This window comes from Oryctolagus cuniculus, chromosome 10 (assembly GCF_964237555.1).
Source record: "Oryctolagus cuniculus chromosome 10, mOryCun1.1, whole genome shotgun sequence".
In the NCBI taxonomy this organism is placed as follows: domain Eukaryota; kingdom Metazoa; phylum Chordata; class Mammalia; order Lagomorpha; family Leporidae; genus Oryctolagus; species Oryctolagus cuniculus.
Genome location: NC_091441.1, coordinates 30,512,272 through 30,533,152, shown reverse-complemented (window position 1 = coordinate 30,533,152; position 20,881 = coordinate 30,512,272). Strand labels below are relative to the sequence as shown.

The following is a 20,881-nucleotide window of genomic DNA, read 5'->3' as shown; positions in this document are numbered from 1 at the left end:
ACCAAACTCTTAGGCTATCTTCTGCCGCTTTTCCAAAGCTATTTGCAGGGAGCTGGGTCAGAATCAGTGTTCCCTGGTCTGCTGTGACACAATGCTGGCCCTGTTGTGTTGATTTAAAAAAAAGATTTATTTATTTATTTAAAAGGCAGAGATACAGAGTGAGAGAGAGAGAGAGAGCTTCCATCCACTGGTTCACTCCCTAGATGACCACGATGGTTGGACTCGTGTTGTTTTTATTGTTTTTTTTTTAAATGGCTGTCTTTTTTTTTTAAGATTTATTTATTTATTTATTTGAAAGTCAGAGTTACACAGAGAGAGAAGGAGAGGCAGAGACAGAGAGAGAGGTCTTCCCTCTGCTGGTTCACTCCCCAAATGGCCGCAACAGCCGGAGCTGTACTGATCCGAAGCCAGGAGCCAGGCGCTTCTTCCTGGTCTCCCATGCGGGTTCAGGGGCCCAAGGACTTGGGCCATCTTCAACTGCTTTCCCAGGCCATAGCAGAGAGCTGGATCAGAAGAGGAGCAGCCGGGACTCGAACTAGTGCCCATATGGGATGCCAGCACTGCAAGCAGCGGCTTAACCCGCTGCACCACTTCACCAGCCCCCAGCTTCCTATCTTGATCCAAGGTATTTTTCTTTGAAATTTGTCTCTAAAGCTGGTGCTGCTGGCTTGAAAAAAAAAAAAAACAGCTCAGAGGGCAATCTCAGCACAGCCATGTTTATTAATGACCTTTAATGGCCTCTCCTCCAGGCAGAACTAATAGCTATAAAAAGCAAAATTGTTGGAAGTGCTGTGTCACTAGAGTGTCATTAGGAAATTTTACTGTTTGGGAACCTTTTCCCAGGAGGGAAGGGCAAGCATGGAGGTTCACCTGAGTCCCAGGGCTTTCCGGCAATGCTTGCAGTGGGACACTTGCCGTGGCTTTGTTGGTGTTTTCCCAGCTGCAGGCTGGAGCCTCTGTGAGCAGATGACCCAGCTGGGACCAGCCCTGCCCACCCTCACAGCCGTGCCCTTGGCAAAGACAGCACCCCCGCCGGCCTTGCCCTACCACCTGTGCGCTGGTTGTCACATTTGCTTTGTTCATCCCCATCCCCGGGGTTCCCTACAGCCTTGGTTGGGTGAATTTGCAAAACTCTCCATCTGTTATCCTTGAGTGTGCTCCAGGTTTTGCCTTGAATTTCAGTTTTCTTGTCTGGAGCTTGAATACTCTCTGACTAGTCTTTCAGGGTCTGGGGATAAGAGCAGGTGTGCTGGACACTTCTTAGATTGTGTTTATGTTAAAAGAATCATAGCCATGGGGCTGGCGCTGTGGCATAGCAGGTAAAGCTGCCGCCTGCAGTGCTGGCATCCCATATGGGCTTTGAGTTTGAGTTTGAGCCCATCCCATATGGGCTATGGGTTTGAGTCCTGGCTGCTGCACTTCCGATCCAGCTCTCTGCTGTGGCCTGGGAGGGCAGTAGAGGGCAGTGGAGGGCAATGGAGGGCCTGGAGGAGGCTCCTGGCTCCTGGCTTCCAATTGGCGCAGCTGTGGCCATTGTGGCCATCTGGGGTATGAACCAGCAGATGGAAGACCTCTCTCCCTCTTCCTCTCCCTCTCCCTCTCCCTCTCCCTCTCCCTCTCCCTCTCCCTCTCCCTCTCCCTCTCCCTCTCCCTCTCCCTCTCCCTCTCCCTCTCTCTCTCTCTCTCTCTCTCTCTGCCTCTCTGTAATTTTGCCTTTCAAATAAATAAAAATTTTAAAAATAAATAAAAATCTTAAAAAAAAATCATAGCCATGGACTGATGTTCAATTTCTCCATTAGGAAGAGGGAGTCAGGGAAGAAGGGGGAGCCACAAACTCAGCCTTGGCTTCACCTGGGCTCTCCCAACAAGGATGACACTGGTGAGCAGGGCTCTCCCCCACTGGCCAGCCGGAGACTGTGGCGGACGCCAGCTGGCAGCCCTCTCATTCCATGTGCTCCGACTCTCTGTCTAGACACAGTGTCACATCCCACTCTTGTACCTTTGGCATTTTTATGGAGGCCTTGCTGCACTGGCATGGTTGAAGCATGGACAGCCATGCTGAGATGTGACAGACTGCATGGGGCAGCCCAGCCAGGCCCATCTGTTTGCCCAGTGTTCCTTCTGCCCAGGTAGGGGCAGGATGCCTCTGCAGTGAGGGGGCTCTTACGACACGGGTAGGTCTGAGCGTTTCCTTATGGCTGGCTAAGGCAGGGGTCTGGGGCTGGGGGATAGAAGACCTTCTGTGATCTGCCTTAGGGTCGTAGGAGGGCCGCAGGTTGGAGGGAGACACTTTCTCCCGGAGGGTGTGGGGGAGAGGTGACTGCGAAAGCTGCCTTCATCCGCCGTGCAGAGGGCACAGTTTCCGTGCCATGATCCCGTCCTGCATCAGAAGAGCGCGAGATAGATTCAGCGTAGTGGTTCGTTTCTCTTGAACAATTTACATCTATAAATTATTCTAAATGCAGTACTGTGTGTGAGAGTCCAGTCATGTATGCTGTGGAATGAAAGGGATTAGTGCGATCATGCCATTTTTTAAGAGGGTAAATAATGCTTCCGGCAGCCACGGGTGGGATGCTAGTGCTTACCCTTCAGCTTATTTTCTAGTTCACTGCCAACCTTGGGCTTTCTTTTCAATGCCATGATTCTAGTCGTTTGCTGCGCCCAGATGGCTCATTTTCTCTAACTGTGGTGTGAGAGGCTCCGCTGGCTATCTGAGCAGAAGCCGCTGTGCAGTCCCTTGGTGGTGACCGTGCGTGCCACTGCTGTTGTGAGGGTGACGGCTCTGCCCCGTGGCAGGACAACGCCTCCTTGTCTCTGTGCAGGGGAGAACACGAGGGAAGCCTTCGGATGAAGACAGAGTTACTGGTGCAGATGGATGGGCTGGCGCGCTCGGAGGATCTTGTGTTTGTCTTAGCAGCTTCTAACCTGCCATGGTAAGAGACCAAGAGAGTACGTTTTGGATGCATTCCTGTGAGCCACTAAGAGCAGGTACAGGTTTTAGATTCAGCACCTGGGGCATGGCCTCGTTGTGTGGCCTCAGCCCCGTGGGACACACTGGGAGGCTTTACTCTTCAGGGGCCCGATTCTTGTTCTTTATACCGTGAAAGGACCTGCCCTAGTAGACAGAACAGCCCGCGGCCCCCACTGACAATACTTAAAGTAGATATTTTGAATTTAAGGCCAAATTATATGTAGTTTGTTCTCTGTATCCGCTGGTTCTGCACCTGCAGATTCAACCAACCTTGTTTCAAAAACATTGAGAAAAAGAATTGTATCTGTACTGGACATGGACAGGCTTTTTTTTTTTTCTTATTCTTCCCCCAAAAATGTAACAGCTCCCTAAATAGTACTTATATTGTATAGGGTTTTATAAGTTATAGAGATGATTTAAAATGTGTGGGAGGGGATATTTAGGTTATCTGCAAATGTTACACCATTTTTTATATAAGGGATTTGTGCATCCTCAAATTTCAGGATCCTCAGGGCTCATGAACCCAGTCTACTAAGGATGCAGAGGGACACATATGCTATGTGTGAATTAAGTAGGGCTTTGGTATAGAACTATGAAATGCTGTAACCTATCTGGAATACAAAAAATATTCCAGAAATAATATGTTTGGATTTTGTCAGTCTTAAAATTAAACTTTTTTAAGTTAGGAGGGAACAAAATTTTTAATGTTGCACAGCAAATATGGAGCTAAATAGTCTCTACTTGAAAATATAATCTACTCCCAGAGTGTTGTATTCAAACAGTCCCAGAGCAGTTCACAGACAATTCTAGAAGTGAATTGGGAAATAAGAGATATTGACCAGGGAAAAGCAATATCTACTTGGAGAAGATACCTTAAAAAGTAATTATAACCTCATGATAGTTCTAAGAATAGGCTCACACACATTATTTCTTTGAAGCTACAGGTGAGGCAGTAGCAGCTAAAGACAAAGTAAGATGTGGGGAGCAACTGGGACTAGACTAAGTTACTGGAATTAAGACTTATTCTATGCATCTGCTCTCCCACAATATGGCGCTGGGAGAGGAGGAAACAGCTTCTACACAGCTGCCTCCAGTTCAACCGATAAACAGCAGGACCTGCTCCTGATTGGAGGAGAGCAGCGTACTCGGCGTGTGGGTAGCAGAGTTGGGATTGGTGGAAGAGGATATAAAGGAGGAGAGCGACAACATGCACCAGGAACATCTATCTGAAGGAACACCTGTGCAGCCCCCGAGAGAGCCGGCCGGCGGTGTGCCGCTCCCCCTCGGAAGTGGGGAAAGTGGCAGGGGGAACCGCCCTTCCACGGAGGTGGAAGGGTCGGTAGCCAACCCGGGAAGAACCAGCAGCAAACCCGGGGAGGGCCGAGCAGACAAAAGAACAGTGCAGGGTCCTGTGTCGTTCCTCCACGAAGACGGGGAGCGACAGTAAGACACACTGCTCTTCTCACTCTCAGACAGGGAGCAAGGGCGAGAGCGGTCCGTCTTCCCAAGCCAGCAGCAGTGTTCTAGCAGCTGGGATCGCGACATCTTTCTCCACTTCCCATTTCTTCTTCCACCCTTGAAGGCGAAAGCTCCCTTAGAGTGCGCCCTGCACAGCTGGGTCCCACACAGAAGTCCCTGAAACGAAACCGTGACGCTCACGTGCATCTGTTGTTTCACATGGATTCCTAACCTCAACGCGGCTCCGCTTAGCCTGGAATTTACCAGGCTGTGTCCCACTGTGCTCGGGTGATCAGCATTTTACATTTTTCAAATGTAGGTGTTTATATACAGTATTATAGTGCAATCCAAAGAGAGAAGCACTTAAATGTGTTAAATATTACAGGAGGCCATTGTCTTGGACTTAGGCTTCTGCACTGGGCCCCACCAGACCAGGCTAAAAATCAAAGCTAAAGTTCCTTGTCACCAGACTCAAACTGAGTTGTTATCTGACCTTCTAAAAAGTCAGGAGAGAGAGGTAACAGCCAGAGTTCTCAAATAGGCCGCTTTTGATTGGCATGATAACGGAGTTCCCTCTGCTTTATTCCTTACAAAATAACAACAAAACCCAGTAACCTGTTGGTAGCCAATGGGTTATTTTTCCATTGTTCTGGCTGCTGGTCCCTGTCCTCCTAGGAAAGCCACCTGGATGTGACCGATCTACCCTTTGTTCCCGCTTTCTTCAGGCCCCCTCTGTCCCTGAAACCAACCTCTTCTGCTCGGCTCATCAGAACACTCCCGCGATTCTATAGATTGAATGTCGTTTGATTCGAGAATTGAAAGTGAAGTCAATTAGATCTTTAAACTAAATGCGCTGTAGTTTTGTCTTTTGACAAATGTGATTGTCAAATCCTTTAAGGTAGGCATCTCCTTCCCTTCATCTGTTAGAAACAGGATTGATGGGAGACACTCTCCTTACAGCCCAGGGTAACAGGGAGTCAGCAGGGGTGGAGACGAGGCGGCCGAGCTTTAGGCATGAGTGTGGGAAGATGGGTGCCCTGGGGACACCTTCACATTTGCTACCAGACTAAATGGCTCTCCACTCCCAGTGAATGTAGTGCTTTCTCCCTATCTGCTGTTTCCCTTTTCAGGTTTTAGTTACCCAGAGTCAACCGTGGTCTGAAAATATTAAACAAAAAAATTCCAAAAATAAACAGTTCATAAGTTTCAAATAACTTTTAGTATAGTATATCATTATCATTGTTCTATTTTATGATTACTGTTTATCTCTTACTTTGCCTAATTTATAAATTAAACTTTATCATAGGTTTGTATCTGTAGGAAAAAGTAGTATTTGTAGGCTTTGGCGTTATCCTCTGTTTCAGGCATCCATGAAACATTTGAAAGGCGTCCTCAGGTGACAGGGAAGGTTACCGTGCCTGGGGATTTGTGGAGGAAGGAATTGTGCTGGCTCATTTCCACTACCCCTCTAAAAACTGGGCTATAGAGGAAAAATAGCAAAAACCCATTTTAAAAAAGCAAACAATTAAGTCTAGAAAGGTTTTCCCAGAAAATTGCTTCTCAACGTGTTGATCAGCACATACCCCTGTGCTTTTGAGCTGACGTCCTTATATCAGGGACGGCACAGTTTCAATGTGCCTTGAAGTCAGTGTGTTCTAACACATATTGTTGAGTATTTCTGATATTAAAAAAGCCTTTTTATTATGAAAAATTTCAAACAGTTAAGAAAGAAATAGGCACAGTGAACCGGCCATCTTCCAGTTTCAATGACTAACAGCATTTTGCCTGATTCTTTAGTCTATCCCAATCACCTTTTTGGCTGTGATATCTTAAATCATATCCAAGTATCGTGTAATTTCTAAAATGTATATTTCAGCACACATCTAAAAAAGACATTTTCTTACATTACCACGTGCCATTATCACTCCCAACAAAGTCAACAGTGATTCCTTAATATCATCTACTATGCAGTTTATATTCAGATTTCCCATAGTGTTTCAAAAATGTCTTTTTTACAGTTGATTTACTCTAAGCCGATATCCAGACAAGGCTTACACCTCTCTCTCTCTGTATCTACCTCTCTCTGCAACTCTGTCTTTCAAATAAATAAAATAAATCTTTAAACAAACAAACAAAAAACAGAGAGATCGATCTTCCATCCGCTGGTTCACTCACCAAATGGCTGCAATGGCTGGAACTGTGCCAATCCGAAGCCAGGAGCCAGGAGCTTCTTCTGGGTCTCCCACGTGGGTGCCAGGGTCCAAGGACTTGAGCCATCTTCCACTGCTTTCCCAGGTACATCAGCAGGGGGCTGGATTGGAAGTGAAGCAGCCGGGTCTGGAACTGGCACCCAGTATGGAAGCCAGCACAGGTTAACCCGCTAGGCCACAGTGGTAGCCCCAAGTTCCTTGACCTGCTGATTGCCAGGGAAATTGCCCTGCAAAATGTTCAACCTTTCTGGATTTGACTCAGTGCATCCTCGCGGTAGTAGCTACCTTGTCCTTCTTACCCCTAAATTGCTCTGTAGGAGTTATATTGATTAGGTTCAGACCAATAGAACTCTCTCAGCAAATGTACTGCATACGGGATGCTGTGTGCATCCCACTGCATCATTGGCAGAGGTATACAGAATGTCCAGTTGTCCCATTTTTGTGCTGCCAAGGTTGATTGGTGGGTTCAGGAGTGTCAGTCTGGTTCCTCCACTGTCTGGTTCCTGTCAATGGTTTTCCCATCCATTGATATTCTTTACCCGAGTAGTTATTCACCGTGGGTGTGATTCTATCGTTTCTTCTGACAGCTAGAATTATTCTACAATAGGAACTTTCCTTCATCCAATAGGCTTTATTGATTATCTTGACATACAGTTCATACTGGCAGAGCAGATTCTTTGTCCTTGATTTCTAGTGCTAGGCGGTATCCTGTGAGCAGTCACCAGCCTCGTCTCCATCACCAGCATCAATATGATTTCATGGCTTGTTTGGTGCAGCCCTATTCGTTTTAAGAAACGTTTAATGCTTTGTCGAGAAAAAACTCACAATTCACCCATTTAAAGTGTGCAAGTTGATGGTTTTAAGTAGTCGGGCATTGCTTAATGTTGGGGATACGCTCTGAGAGACACATCGTTAGGAAATTTGATCATGGTGTGCACACATCGTAGGGTGCCCTTACACATCACGGTGTGAGCATGTGTGAAGTATTGGCTAACACTTAAATAGAGTAAATACTTAAGTAACAGTCATTTATTCTCATTATCAAGTGCTAGGAACTGGGCACAATTGTTTTTTTTTTTAACTTTTATTTAATGAATATGAATTTCCAAAGTACGACTTATGGATTACAATGGCTTCCCCCCCATACCGTCCCTCCCACCCACAACCCTCCCACCTCCCACTCCCTCTCCCCTTCTATTCACATCAAGATCCATTTTCAATTATCTTAACATACAGAAGATCAGCCTAGCACACATTAAGTAAGGATTTCAATAGTTTGCTCCCACACAGAAACATAAAGTGAAAAATAATAGATGATTTTTTTAAATGATGATGAAATCAGATCAGACCTATTGTCATGTTTAATCCCAGTGAGAGTCAAGTTGGGAATTGATAATTTCTTTTTTTTTTTTTTTTTTTACAGAAGATCAGTTTAGTATGCATTAAGTAAAGATTTCAACAGTCTGCACCCCCATAGAAACACAAGGTGAAATATACTGTTTGAGTACTCATTATAGCATTAAATCACAATGTACAGCACACTAAGCACAAAGATCCTACATGAGGAGTAAGTGCACAGTGACTCCTGTTGTTGACTTTACCAATTGACACTCCTGTCTATGGCATCAGTAATCTGGAACTGGGCACAATTGTACGCGCTATACCTTGACACAGCTGGCAGCCTGGCAGGCTTGTTTACACTGGCGTCACCGGCAACGTGGGAGGAAGGCACGGTGTAAGCAAGTTGTGGTGGCCGCACGTCCTGGGCGATGGCACCTTTTCAGCTGCAGTATGAGCTTACAGGACCCCGTGACACAGGCAGTGTATGGCTGACAGAGTGTCCCCATGTGCAACTGTACCATGTGTACAGGGCTTTACAGCCATGAGCACAATCAATTTTGGAACCATTTCTCTTTACCCTCAAATGAAACTCTACCCATTAGCAATCGCCCCTCTGCTCCATCTAGCTCCAGCGCTTGGCAACCCGAATCCGTCTTCTGTCTCTCTCGATTTGTCGCTTCTTCTACCCGTGAGTGGAATGACTGGGCCACGAAGCAACTCTGTGTTTCGTTATTTGAGGAACTGCTGGGCTGTTTTCCAAAGTGGCTGTACCATTTTCCGTTCCCACCAGCAAAGGATGAGCGCTCCAGTTTCTCCACAGTCTTGCCAGCACCTGGTATTATATATCTTTTTTATTATGGCCTAGTTATCCAAGTGGATTGAGAAGTGGTGTCCTGTGATTTTAATTTGCACTATTTCTATGGTAACTAAAGACATTGAGCATCTTTTCCTATAGTTGTTGGCTAATTGCATATATTCTCGGGAGAAATGTCTTTTCAAATCCTTGCCCATTTAAAAAGTTCTTCATGGTATTGAATTACAGAAGTTTAAAATATATTCTGGATATAAGCCTTCTACCAGATTTAGTATTTATAAACATTTTTTCACACTCTGTGGCCACTAGTTCCTTCTGTCAACCTAAATAACATATCGCGAAAGATTCCTCAGAAATGAATGCTTATTAGATAAACAGCACTGCACCAAGAGGACGTGTGCCTTAGTCAGCTGTGCATGTTCAAAGGGGTTGAGGCAAGGGGAAAATTTTAAAGGCAGAATGAGGAAGATTATGAACGTTACTTTTATATAATAATCCTTAGCCACAAAGACCAACCGCAAGGGCGGCATCTGCGTAAGGTCACACGGCGTGTTGCTGGGCAGACTTCCTTATCTGGGCGGCTCTTGGGTGAGCTTGTGGTAGCTTTTGTGTAAGATTGTGGTCTTTTGTGAATGGGTTTTTTTTTTAAGATTTATTTATTTATTTGAGAGGCATGATTACAGAGAGAGGTCTTCCAGTTGCTGGTTCACTCTTCAAATGGCCGCAACAACCTGAGCTGCACTGATCTGAAGCCAGGAGCTCTCTCTGGGTCTCCCTTGCAGGTGCAGGGGCCCAAGCACTCAGGCCATCCTCTGCTGCTTTCCCAGGCCATAGCAGAGAGCTGGATCGGAAGTGGAGCAGCCGGGTCTCGAACCGGCACATATATGGAATGCTGGCGCTGCAGGTGTAGGCTTAACCTACCACACCACAGCGCCAGCCCCCTGTGAATAGTTTGTGTTAGCAGGCACATATGTATGTGATTCCTTTTGTTTGTAACCTCTCAGCTATTTTATTCTGATTTTGCTTAGGACTTGACACAAGTGACTTCATTTCGGTTTGGGCAATTTTCTCCCTCCCTCTCTGCCTCCTGCCTTCTTATTCTTTCTCTTCTCTTTTCCTCCCTATCTCCTACTCTCCCTCCATTTCTTTCTTTTTCGTTCTTCTTTCCCTCTAAACTTCTTTGCTCGTCTCACTCTCCAAGTCCAAAGCCTTTCAGAAGACCACGTACTTGTTCTTCAGTGGCAGCATTATTTTTTTCTTTTTTATTTATTTATTTAACAGATAGAGTTAGACAGTGAGAGAGAGAGAGAGACAGAGAGAAAGGTCTTCCTTCCGTTGGTTCACCCCCCAAATGGCCGTTGCGGCTGGCGCGCTGCACCAATCCAAAGCCAGGAGCCAGATGCTTCTTCCTGGTCTCCCACATGGGCGCAGGGACCCAAGCACTTGGGCCATCCTCCACTGCCCTCCCAGGCCACAGCAGAGAGCCGGACTGGAAGAGGAGCAACCGGGACTGGAACCCACCGCCCATATGGGATGCCAGCGCCGCAGGCAGAGGATTAGCCAAGTGAGCCACGGTGCCGGACCCCAAGCATTATTTAATAGAAACATAACGCAAAACACACATAAACTGTCACATTTTCTAGCACTGAATCAGGAAAAGGCAAAAAGAAACAGGGGAAAGTAATTTTAATCATTTATTTTATTTAACCTAGGAGAGCCAGATAGTCCTTTCAGTACATAATCATCATAGAAACCACCCCATATTTTACTTTCTATTTTTCATACTAGAAATGAAACCCAGTGTGGATTTTTCCTTTACAGCACATTTCAGTTCAGGTTAACTACATGTCAAGTGCCCAGTAGTCACATGTGGTCAGTGGCTACTGTACTGGACAGTACAGATCCAGAGTCCAGCTTGTTAGGGCATAAATTCACCATCCTCTCAGTAGTCATTTTACTCTTCTAATGTAATACTATAAGCCCAATGTGGCGTTCTATTTCCTGGGCCAAACTTCCTTGTTATTTGTGCAAGGTGATCCACGTTCAACTGCACATTCTGCTATAGACCTGGAAGTAGCCCCTTATTCCCAGGACCTTGGTCCCCTTTAATGGATACTTAACGATATTTAGAGATCACAGTTCCATGACCAAGGGTGCATCTTGCACGTTGCTCCTTGGTCTTTTGATTGGACAGAGGCAGCAAATACATAGTTTTAAAAACGGGCAAATAATGAGTTCATGGTAGTATTTCCAATTCAAATTTAAGATTATGGGTTTTATTTAAGTCATTTGATCTTACATGTATATCCTTCAATGGGAAAATCTTAGTTCTTAACATTAACTAATACTCATTTTTGCCACTGCACATATATTTTATATTTGTGTTTATAAAGAGGTTCTCAGTATTAATGCAAATACTATCGTGACAGTAATATTCTGATGAGGCAAATGGTCCCGCCTTAGTCTAACTTAGAAGAAAGGGCTATCTAAGGTTTCTCAGCCTCAGGACTGCTGACATGTTGGACCTGACAGTTCTGTGTTATGGGGTCTGGGCTGTGCCTTGTAGGACGTTCATCAGGATCCTCGGCCAGGACTCATTAGATGCAAGAGGCATCGCTTGCCAGGTGGTGACAACCAAAATCTCTCTCCAGCTGTTGACAGATGGCCTTGGGTGTAAAACTTGGCAGCCTCTACCACAACTGTGTGCACATCAGGCCTCTGGCCCAGGTAGTCTACTTTGAAGAACTTAGCCCCAAAGATACACCAGCAAGCACACAAAGTGACGCACTCTGTTACACTGTTTTTAATAGCAAAAGAGTAGTAATAACCCAAATGCCCATCACTAGATGATTGGTGAATAACTGATTGGTCCCTGGACTCATGGAACGGATTGACAGCCATTATAGAGAGAGAAGCTGTCACGTGTTCTGCTGCTCATAGAAAAACTAAATTTGGTTTCTAACACAATTACATAAAGTTGACAAATTACATAAATCGTTCCCTATCTTGATTTTTTTTCCTGTTAGCAAAATGTCCTTGAGCTCTTTCCAAGTGAGTCCATGAAGCTCTACCTTCCTCCCTTTAGAGCTGCCTAGTGCTCCATGTGGAGTCTATGATCATCACCCCACCAGTCACCTAGACTCTCGCTATTACGAATAGCGCTGCAGCGAGTAACAGTGTGCGTGTGGTACCTGGGCATTTAGAAGGGCTCGTAGGAGCAGGTTCCCAGAGCAGAGCTGGTGCGTCAGAGGGTCCATGTGCATGACCTTGTGGTGGAGGCTGACAAATTTCCCTCCATAAAGGACCTACCGTTTCGTATTGCCATTGGTGTCCGCCGTCCCTGACTTAGCATTACAGTACGAACACTCAGTAATCCTTGAGAACTGGACTTTGTAATGGCTGGCCACAACTGTCACACGTGAATAGGCCATAATTAATCACTCCCTTTCTGCTGGGCGTATACAATGCTCCCAAACTTCCTCTATTTTAAATAAAATAGAAATGAACTTCATTGCACAAAAATCTTTGACTACAATTCCAGTTATTTCCTAAGGACAGATTCCTGGATGTCAGATTACCATCTCAAAGGGTTGAATGGCTTTTCAAGTGCCCCTGGTGCACACTGCCAAGCCCTGTGAGGAGAGCCCTGTGTTTTTATCAAGAGTATTTGGACAGACCTTTTCCTTGGCTTCTGAGTCTTTAGAAGAGGGGAGTAGACTTACCTGATTCAAGTAGTCTGTCCTGCTGGCGGAAGGGACGAAACCATGCCAACCTATGTGCAAAGAAACTGTGGTTAGTGTAGGCTCGCTGATAGCATCAGAGCTGATAGCTGGGGAGGATCCTTGACTGTTTCTGAACCCAGCAGTTTCCCGAGGGCCCTGCATTCTGCCGCAAGGGGGCAGTCACTCTCCCCATGCAGCAGTGGGGTGGCACGTAGCTGCCATGCAGTCAGCACTCTCCTCCCAAGAGCACCTGCCCTGGTGCATCTCCCAGAGGGCAAGCGGGAAACAAGAAATCAGAGCCAAATTTGCCACGCTCCGGGGCACACGCTAACTCACCTGTCGTTCTATCCCCCATATAAACCGACTTCTTCCCATATGATCTCCCTCCCCTCTGGGTGATATTCCTGTAGAAATGTGTGCCTGAGATGGTGGAGATCAGCAGGCATCACCCGAGGTTTGCCACAGTGACTGCAAGCATTTCCGGGCTCCGGGGAGGAGCTGTGCTCTCTCAGGTCCTTTCTTTGAGCCTTTGGCCTTGACTGGATCGGCATTTCTCCAAAAGCGACCCGCCACGGGTCAGTAAGCCTTGTGCAAAAACGGTACCTCCTGGTCTCATAGGTTCAAGAGAGACTAAGTTAAAGACAGTTCAGCTGGTTTGCCCCCCTGCAGGGCTTCTCACTATCTAAGACACTATTGTGCATCGCGACTCTTAAAACATCAAAAAGATGAAGCATGGCTTTCCGCACTCACCAGATCCCAGAGTCATTGACTCAAGGAGAATCTCACAAAACCAATGTTTGATCTGAAAACCCTGCGGGAGACATCGGCTTACATTAACTCACTCCAGTCTGATAAATGCATCTTTCGCTGCAATTACATTCAGTCATATTTGCAGGCTTTTTATCTTTCTAAGTATTTTTGTGCCTACTGGTGGTCAAATCGTTTTGCTTGAAATTGATGCTTTCTGCACAGAGCCTCACCACCCCATACAACGATGTCAAGCCATGACCTCCACATGCGGTTTACACCAGCAAGGAAATGTGTTCCGCAGGATCGGGTAGGTCCTGTGGGGCAGTCGTGTGCTGGCGACAGGAGGTTGCTAAGTCGTCACCTTGTCCTGGGGTCATTCACACCTCACTCAGTCTGTTTGATTCCATCAGACATAAATGGCTTCCAACCTGGCCCACTTTGGCATTGCTTTTTCTTCTTAACAAGGTACAGGTTGATACACGAATCATAAACTTGGAACAAAAATTTTTTAAATTACAAAGTTATTATATCTTTTATAGAAAAATGTGAGAGCTAGAAAAATATGCATAATTCCAGTTCTGTGACACAAGTATTCTCCTTGGATCTACCCTTCCGAGGAAGATGGTTTGATTATTTGTTATTTGCTGCCTGTGAATTCTTCCCCGGTGATATTTTTCTGCAAGAGGGAAAATATTTTACTGTCTGGCTCTTTGGCGAAGTCATACGTGTTCACTCTGAAAATCGTATTTCTTAGGCTTTACTGTTGTTGGAAAGTGAATAGAACCCTGTAAGTGCACTCTGAAAAATCATGGAAATCTCTTTTGCGTGTGGGGTGTGACACAGCGAAAAAAAGGTGTCCTGTGGCTATGTTCTCTGGCCTGTTTTTAATTCTTGGCTTACTATATGGTGGACGACTTTGAAAATCTACCCGCAGTTGCGCGCTGAATCCCATTGTGTGAGTGTGCCGTACCTTAGTTAACTTTCCTTTTTCCAGAGGGTTGTTGCTGTGGTGCCAGCTGTGGAACCCACCTCTTCCCACTGCCAGGATTTGGCTCCTAGCGTGGCCCCCTGGATACTCTGGGCAGCGAGGTGGTTCATCCTTTGGTGTTTGGCTGCAGTAGCTGGTGTTACCAAAGATCCTTTTCACTCTGATAGATTCCCTTTGCCCGTCCACTGGGTGGAGTCGGCACTGTTAGCAGCTGCAAGTTGCAGGCTTCTCCAGCACCCTGTGGAGCTGGACAGGAGGCACAAAAAAAGCCTGAGGGCTCCCGGCCGTGTCACTCCTCCAGGCCTGAGGTCGCCGGCCAGTCTGCCCTTCAGTGTCGCCCTAGGTTTACCTGTTGTACTATATCCAGGGGACTTTAGTTGTGAGAGTATGAACTAGAGAGGAACGGGCTACTGTTTCTTTGCCAGAAGTGAAACTGTCTTGTTCATATATATATATGTATATATATGTATGTGTGTGTATATATATATATATATATATTTGAAAGGCAGAGAGAGAGAGGTTTTCTGTCTGCTGGTTCACTCCCCAAATGGCTGCAGCAGACAGAGCTGAGCCGATCTGAAGCCAGGAGCCAGGAGCTTCTTCCAGGTCTCCTACACGGGAGAAGGACTTGGGGCACCTTCTGCTTCTTTCCCAGGTCTTAGCAGAGAGCTGGATGGGAAGTGGAGCAGCCAGGATTCAAACTAGTGCCCATATAGGGTGCCGGCACTTCAGGCGGCAGCTTTACCTGTATGCCACAGCGCCAGCCTGTTTGTATTTTTTGATTCCCTCTTTTCTTTCTTTATTTTTAAAAAAGGTTTATTTATTTGAAAGAGTTACATAGAGAGAGAAAGACAGAGAGGGCTCTTCCATCCACTGGCTCACTCCCCAAATGACCACAACACCCAGGGCTGGACCAGGCTGAAGCCATGAGCTTCGTCTGGGTCTCCCACATGAGTACAGGGGCCCAAGCACTTGGGCTATCCTCTGCTGCTTTTCCTAGGCCAATAGCAGGGAGCTGGATTGGAGGAGGAGCAGCTGGGACTTGAACCAGCACCTGCTATGCCACAACACCAACCTCTCTTTTATTTCCTCATGCTTTTAAAACATAATCTATTTTGCGCCATGTCAGTGGAGTCTATTTCTGTCGGCTGTGGTCTGGAATTTTAGGGGGTGAACTTACGGTCGTGAAGCGCACTGTGTGTGGGGGAGTCTCGCGTGAGTTCCTCCGGAGAACACAGAAGCTTCACTGTGTCACGATCTGGACCACATCAGGCTAAATTTTCAGCTTTGGATTTCTTGTGCCATGCCAATGAGAGTCAGCCCAAGGTTCTGAGTTATCAAAAACAACCGCCCCCAAGCCAAGCGGGAGACAGATTTTTCTGGATGGCTTCCATTGCCACCAGACAGATTTGCTAACCGACTCTTGCGCGGCGGGCAGGTGACCCTCAACAATGCAGGGCTTTCTGCTTTGCCTGATGGGCCTTGACTCCACCTCTCATCTCGAATGGACCCAAGGCCTTCTGCACGATCCCACCCATAGCCTTTGTATTTTGTAAGATTTATTTATTTTTATTTGAAAGTCAGAGTTACACAGAGAGAGGAGAGGCAGAAAGAGAGAGAGAGAGGTAGGTGTCTTCCATCCACTGGTTCACTCCCCAATTGGCCGCAACGTCTGGAGCTGCACCGATCCGAAGCCAGGAGCCAGGAGCTTCTTCTGGGTCTCCTACATGGTGCAGGGGCCCAAGGACCTGGGCCATCTTCTACTGCTTTCCCAGGTCACAGCAGAGAGCTGGATTGGAAGAGGAGCAGCTGGGACTAGAACCAGTGCCCACATGGGATGCCAGTGCTTCAGACCAGGGCGTTAACCCACTGCACCACTGCGCCGGCCCCAAGCCTTTAAAACCTGACCCTTTTTTTAACCAAGAGGCAGACACCCCCACATCAGCCGTAGCTTCAACTTCAACTGCTTGGTCCTGACACTCACTTTCTTTTTCATCTTTGGCTGTGTCTCCTTGCAGACTTGTTTGGACATTGCTGTCATAGATTGAGCTTTCTTTTCTTTATAAATAAAATATTTATTTGAAAGAGTAACAGAGAGGGAGAGATGTGGGCAGCAAGAGAGATCTTCTGGCCTCTAGTTCACTCTCCAGACGGCTGCAACGACCAGGTCCGGGCCAGGCTGAAACCAGGAGGCAGGAGGTCCATCTGAGTCTCCCAGTGGGCGCAGGGGCCCAAGCACTGATCCGTCTTTCCCTGCCTTCCCAGGCGCGTTAGCAGGGAGCTGGATCTGAGGCAGAGCAACTGGGACTCAAATGGCTTAACCTGCTGCACCACAACATGGGCCCCTCCATCAAGCTTTTAAAGAGGTTTTCCAAGCAGCAGAAGACGGCCCGAGTGCTTGGGCCCCTGCACCCACATGGGAGACCAGGCAGGACTTTCTGGCTCCTGGCTTCAGATCCACCCAGCTCCACCGCTGAGGCCATTTGGGGAGTGAACCAGCAGAGGGAAGGCCTCTCTCTGTGTCTCTCCTCCCTCCACACCCACCCTGTAACTCTAATTTGAAAAAGGAAAAAAAAAAACGAAGCTTTCTAACAAGAGAGTTCTGGGTAGCCAGTTACTCTTTTTAATAGAAACAGTTTTTTCCTTTTATTTATTTTTTTAAAATTAATTTATTTCAAAGAGTTACAGAGAGGAAGAAGCAGAGAGAGACAAAGGGAGACACAGAAAGAGGTTGATTCTTCCATCCGCTTGTTCACTCCCCAAATGGCCACAACAGCCAGGGCTGGGCCAAGCCGAAGCCAGGAGCCAGGATCTTCCTCCAGGTCTCCCACATGGGTGCACCTTCTGCTGCTTTCCCAGGCCATGAACAGGGAACTGGATCGGAAATGGAGCAGCCAGGGCTGGAACTGGCATCCATATGGGATAAGGCTTAACCCACTGTGCCAGAGCACTGGCCCCTCCTACTATTTATTTTTTTCTCAATTATTGGTGATCCACTTCATGGGAAAATGTTAGAGAAAATATCCTCTTTGTAGTAATTAGAAGTTTTCATTCTTCATTAAAAGAAATGATAGTTGCGGGGCCGGCACTGTGGCCTAGTAGGTTAAGCCTCTACCTGCAGTGCCGGCATCCCATATGGGCACTGGTGCAAGTCCCAGCTGCTCTACTTCCAATCCAGCTCTCTGCTATGGCCTGGGAGAGCAACAGAAGGTGGCCCAAGTGCTTGGCCCCCTGTACCCATGCGGGAGACCAGGAAAAAGCTCCTGGTTCCTGGCCTCAGACGAGCCCAGCTCCAGCCATTGCAGCCATTTGGGGAGTGAACCAGCAGACAAAGAGAGATCTTTGTCTCTCCCCCTATCTATAACTCTGTCTCTCAAATAAATAAATTTTAAAAATGGTTATGCTAATAATCCTTTCCCAAATTAAAAAAAAAAATGATACTCTTGGCCAGCGCCGCCGTAGTTCAATAGGTTAATCCTCCGCCAGCAGCGCCGGCACACCGGGTTCTAGTCCCGGTCGGGGCGCCGGATTCCGTCCCGGTCGCTCCCCTTCCAGTCCAGCTCTCTGCTGTGGCCCGGGAGGGCAGTGGAGGATGGCCCAAGTGCTTGGGCCCTGCACCCCATGGGAGACCAGGAGAAGCACCTGGCTCCTGCCTTCGGATCAGCGTGGTGCGCCGGCCGCAGTAGCCATTGAGGGGTGAACCAACGGCAAAAGAAGACCTTTCTCTCTGTCTCTCTCTCTCATTGTCCACTCTGCCTGTCAAAAAAAAAAAAAAAATGATACTCTTACCACAGGCATCAGTAGGACACAGAGTGCACTGACTGCCCCAGACTCTCCTGCTGGCTTCCTGCTCTCGTGCCTGTGAGCCCACGCCTCAGAATGGGAGGTGCACGCCCTGCGGCTGCATTTTCCAAGTCACCTTCAGAGGCACTGCCAGCAAGGTGGGTTGGGTGACATCACTGCAACTCCTTGTTTCCATCAAGGGGAAAAAAACAGTTTTTTTTTTAAAGATTTTTTAAATGAATTATTTTATTTGAAAATCAGACTTACAGAGAGGGATAGGCAGAGAGAGAGAGAGAGAGAGAGAGAGAGATTGAGATCCTCCATTCACTGGTTCACTTCCCAAATGGCTGGGCCAGGAGTCAGTTTTATTGGGGCCATCTTCCACCGCTTTCCCAGACGCATTAGCAGGGAGCTGGGATTGGAAATAGAGCAGCTGGGACTCGAACCAGTGTCCATATGGGATGCTGGCACTGTAGCCAGGCAGCTTTTCCAGCTACACCACAGCACCAGCCCCCAAAATACAGTGTTTTATTCCCATTGCACAAGTTGATGTTGAATTAGTGATGTTGATTAGTTAATTAGAATTAGTGATGATTATAAAATGCTGATTTTCAACAGCAGCCAGGCCTGGGCTAGGCTGAAGCAGGGAGCCAAGAACTCCATCCAGGTCTCCCTCAGGATGGCAGGGACCTAGGTACTCAGGCCACCACCTGCCGCCTCCAGGGTGTGCAGCAGCAGGAAGCTGGAGCTGGGAGCCAAGTCAGAGCTTGAACCGGGCGCTTCACTATGGGTTGTGGGAGTCCCGAGCAGCGGCTTAGCCAGAGCCAAACCCTGCCAGTAACTCCTGGCTTAAGAAAAGGCCATTTTACGTGGAGCCAGGAGCTCCCCACCTGAGGTGCCTTCATCCACCCGAGCAGCATTGCTTGAGCACCTGTTTTGCTTTATGGAAAGGGAGAGTGTAAGATCTGTGATTCTTGGCCTCTGGAACTGGCAATCTGACGGGACAGAGGGTGAGAAATACAGATAGCTATGAGGAGATGACCAGTGCCTGGTGAGTGGGATGGACAGCAAATAGGGCAGGGGCAGGCATTTGGCTCCGCTGTTCAGACGCACACATCTCACATTCCAGTGCCTGCATCTGAGTGGCCGCTCCAGTTCTGATCCAGTTTCCTGCTAATGTGCAGCCTGGGAGGCAGCAGGCGATGGCCCAAGTACTTGGGTCCCTGCCATTACCTGGATTGGATTCCAGGCTCTTGGCTTCAGCCTGCCTGACCCTAGCTGTTCAGTGATAAGAGGACAGAATTACTTCATGGAAAGTGCATGGGATAAAAAACTAGGCTGGCTCTAAAATTTTCTTGAACCACAATAAACCTCTCTAAATTTACAATTTCCACGAGTGTTTGGAAGGAGCCTCCTAGAGAGAGGAGAGATGATTTCTGACAACAGATATGAAGAGACAAAGACAAGGCCTTTATGGGGTATTTGCTGTGGGCCTGTGGAAGTGGCTTGATTTTGACAGGCAACGTAGACATTCCCTATAAAGAAATGGCCTGAGTGGAAACTCAGAATGAGGATGGCAGCAGCAGATTCGGGGAATGGCAAGAGACTGATTTGTCCCAAGTGGGACTGTGTAGGTAGGGGTCTGCTGAGGCGGGCTCACTGCAGAAGACAATGGAACCTTCCGTGTGTTAGCCATAGGCGCCCCCTTGTCTGCCCCACGTGGCCCTGCCCACTTACTCTACACTGCTGATGGATGGACTACAATGACTTTGCTTGCGAAACTAAAGTGTGCTTTCTTCTCACTACCCCGAGATAGTCAGCATAATTTAGTATAACTATTGAAGGAACAAAGTTTAGTTACATTTGCTTTCCAAAATACTGTGAAATTTGGAGCGGTCTCTGCCCCAGGGACCACAGGGTCTAAAAGGAAAGACTGGCCAGGCGCTTGGGAAGGTAGCTGAAGGCTGAGGCATGCAGGTGCAAGACCTTGGAGCCCGTGTAAGCTGTGCTGGTGGCCAACGAGCGCTGCGCCTTTCATCCAGCAGTGGGCGCTGCGCCTTTCATCCAGCAGTGGGCGCTGCGCCTTTCATCCAGCAGTGGGCGCTGCGCCTTTCATCCAGCAGTGGGCGCCGGTGCAGTGGGCCGAGCTCTGAGGTCCGGGGGCTTTCTCTGCGTTTCACATGTTGTCTCGCACGCGCAGGCTGTTCCGGCCTCTGGAGTGATGGAAGGCACCAAATAACCAGAGGAAAGGCAACCTGAGGACAGAATAACTGGGTTTAAGATCAAAGTGCGGGAGCTAGGGGCATCTTCTCTGGGTGCCACAGGTTAATTTTTTTATATGCATATATTGACATAAAGAGTGATTCTTGGGCACATCCCATTTGTCCCCTGTTTCCTCCCTTGTATGTTTCTATTATTATTGATGTCATTAAAAGGGCATTCATCAGGTCCGGCTGTCGGAGCTGCACTTACTCTGCGCCCACAAGCAGTTTGCAGGTGAATCTCTTGCTGTAGGGCATTAGCTGATCAATAGCGACGTGTGCAGCGAGGGCTGGGCTCCTGGCTCCGCTTCCTGGGCCGCTCGGGCTGCTTCTCAGAAACAAGTCACTCTCCATGGGATGGCAACGACCAGAAGGCACCCCTACAGAGGAACCCTGCCTTCCCAGGAGGGGGCGGGGCCGAGGAACTGCCTGCGGAAGCTGCTCTTCCAGCCCTGCTGTTCCCATGCGTCCTGTTCCCTCCCCTCCTGGGCTCCAGGCTTGGGCTCCGGCCTCGCCTTGCCTTTGACGTTTACAGGATCAGCATTCCTGCATCCTGCATCCAGCCTCAGGCCCCAGCTTCCCC

At 47.7% G+C, this 20,881-nt stretch overlaps 1 protein-coding gene across 9 annotated transcripts in view; it reads left to right on the top strand.

The window, feature by feature from the left end:
- The window catches only part of KATNAL2 (katanin catalytic subunit A1 like 2), a 127,636-nt gene that overhangs the window by 98,324 nt on the left and 8,431 nt on the right, over positions 1-20,881 (top strand). For all 9 annotated transcript variants that reach the window (XM_070050236.1, XM_051851968.2, XM_070050237.1 and 6 more), the window contains one exon: positions 2,823-2,933. In XM_070050236.1, the coding sequence (XP_069906337.1) occupies positions 2,823-2,933 (111 nt within the window). The remainder of the gene's footprint in view (positions 1-2,822; positions 2,934-20,881) is intronic.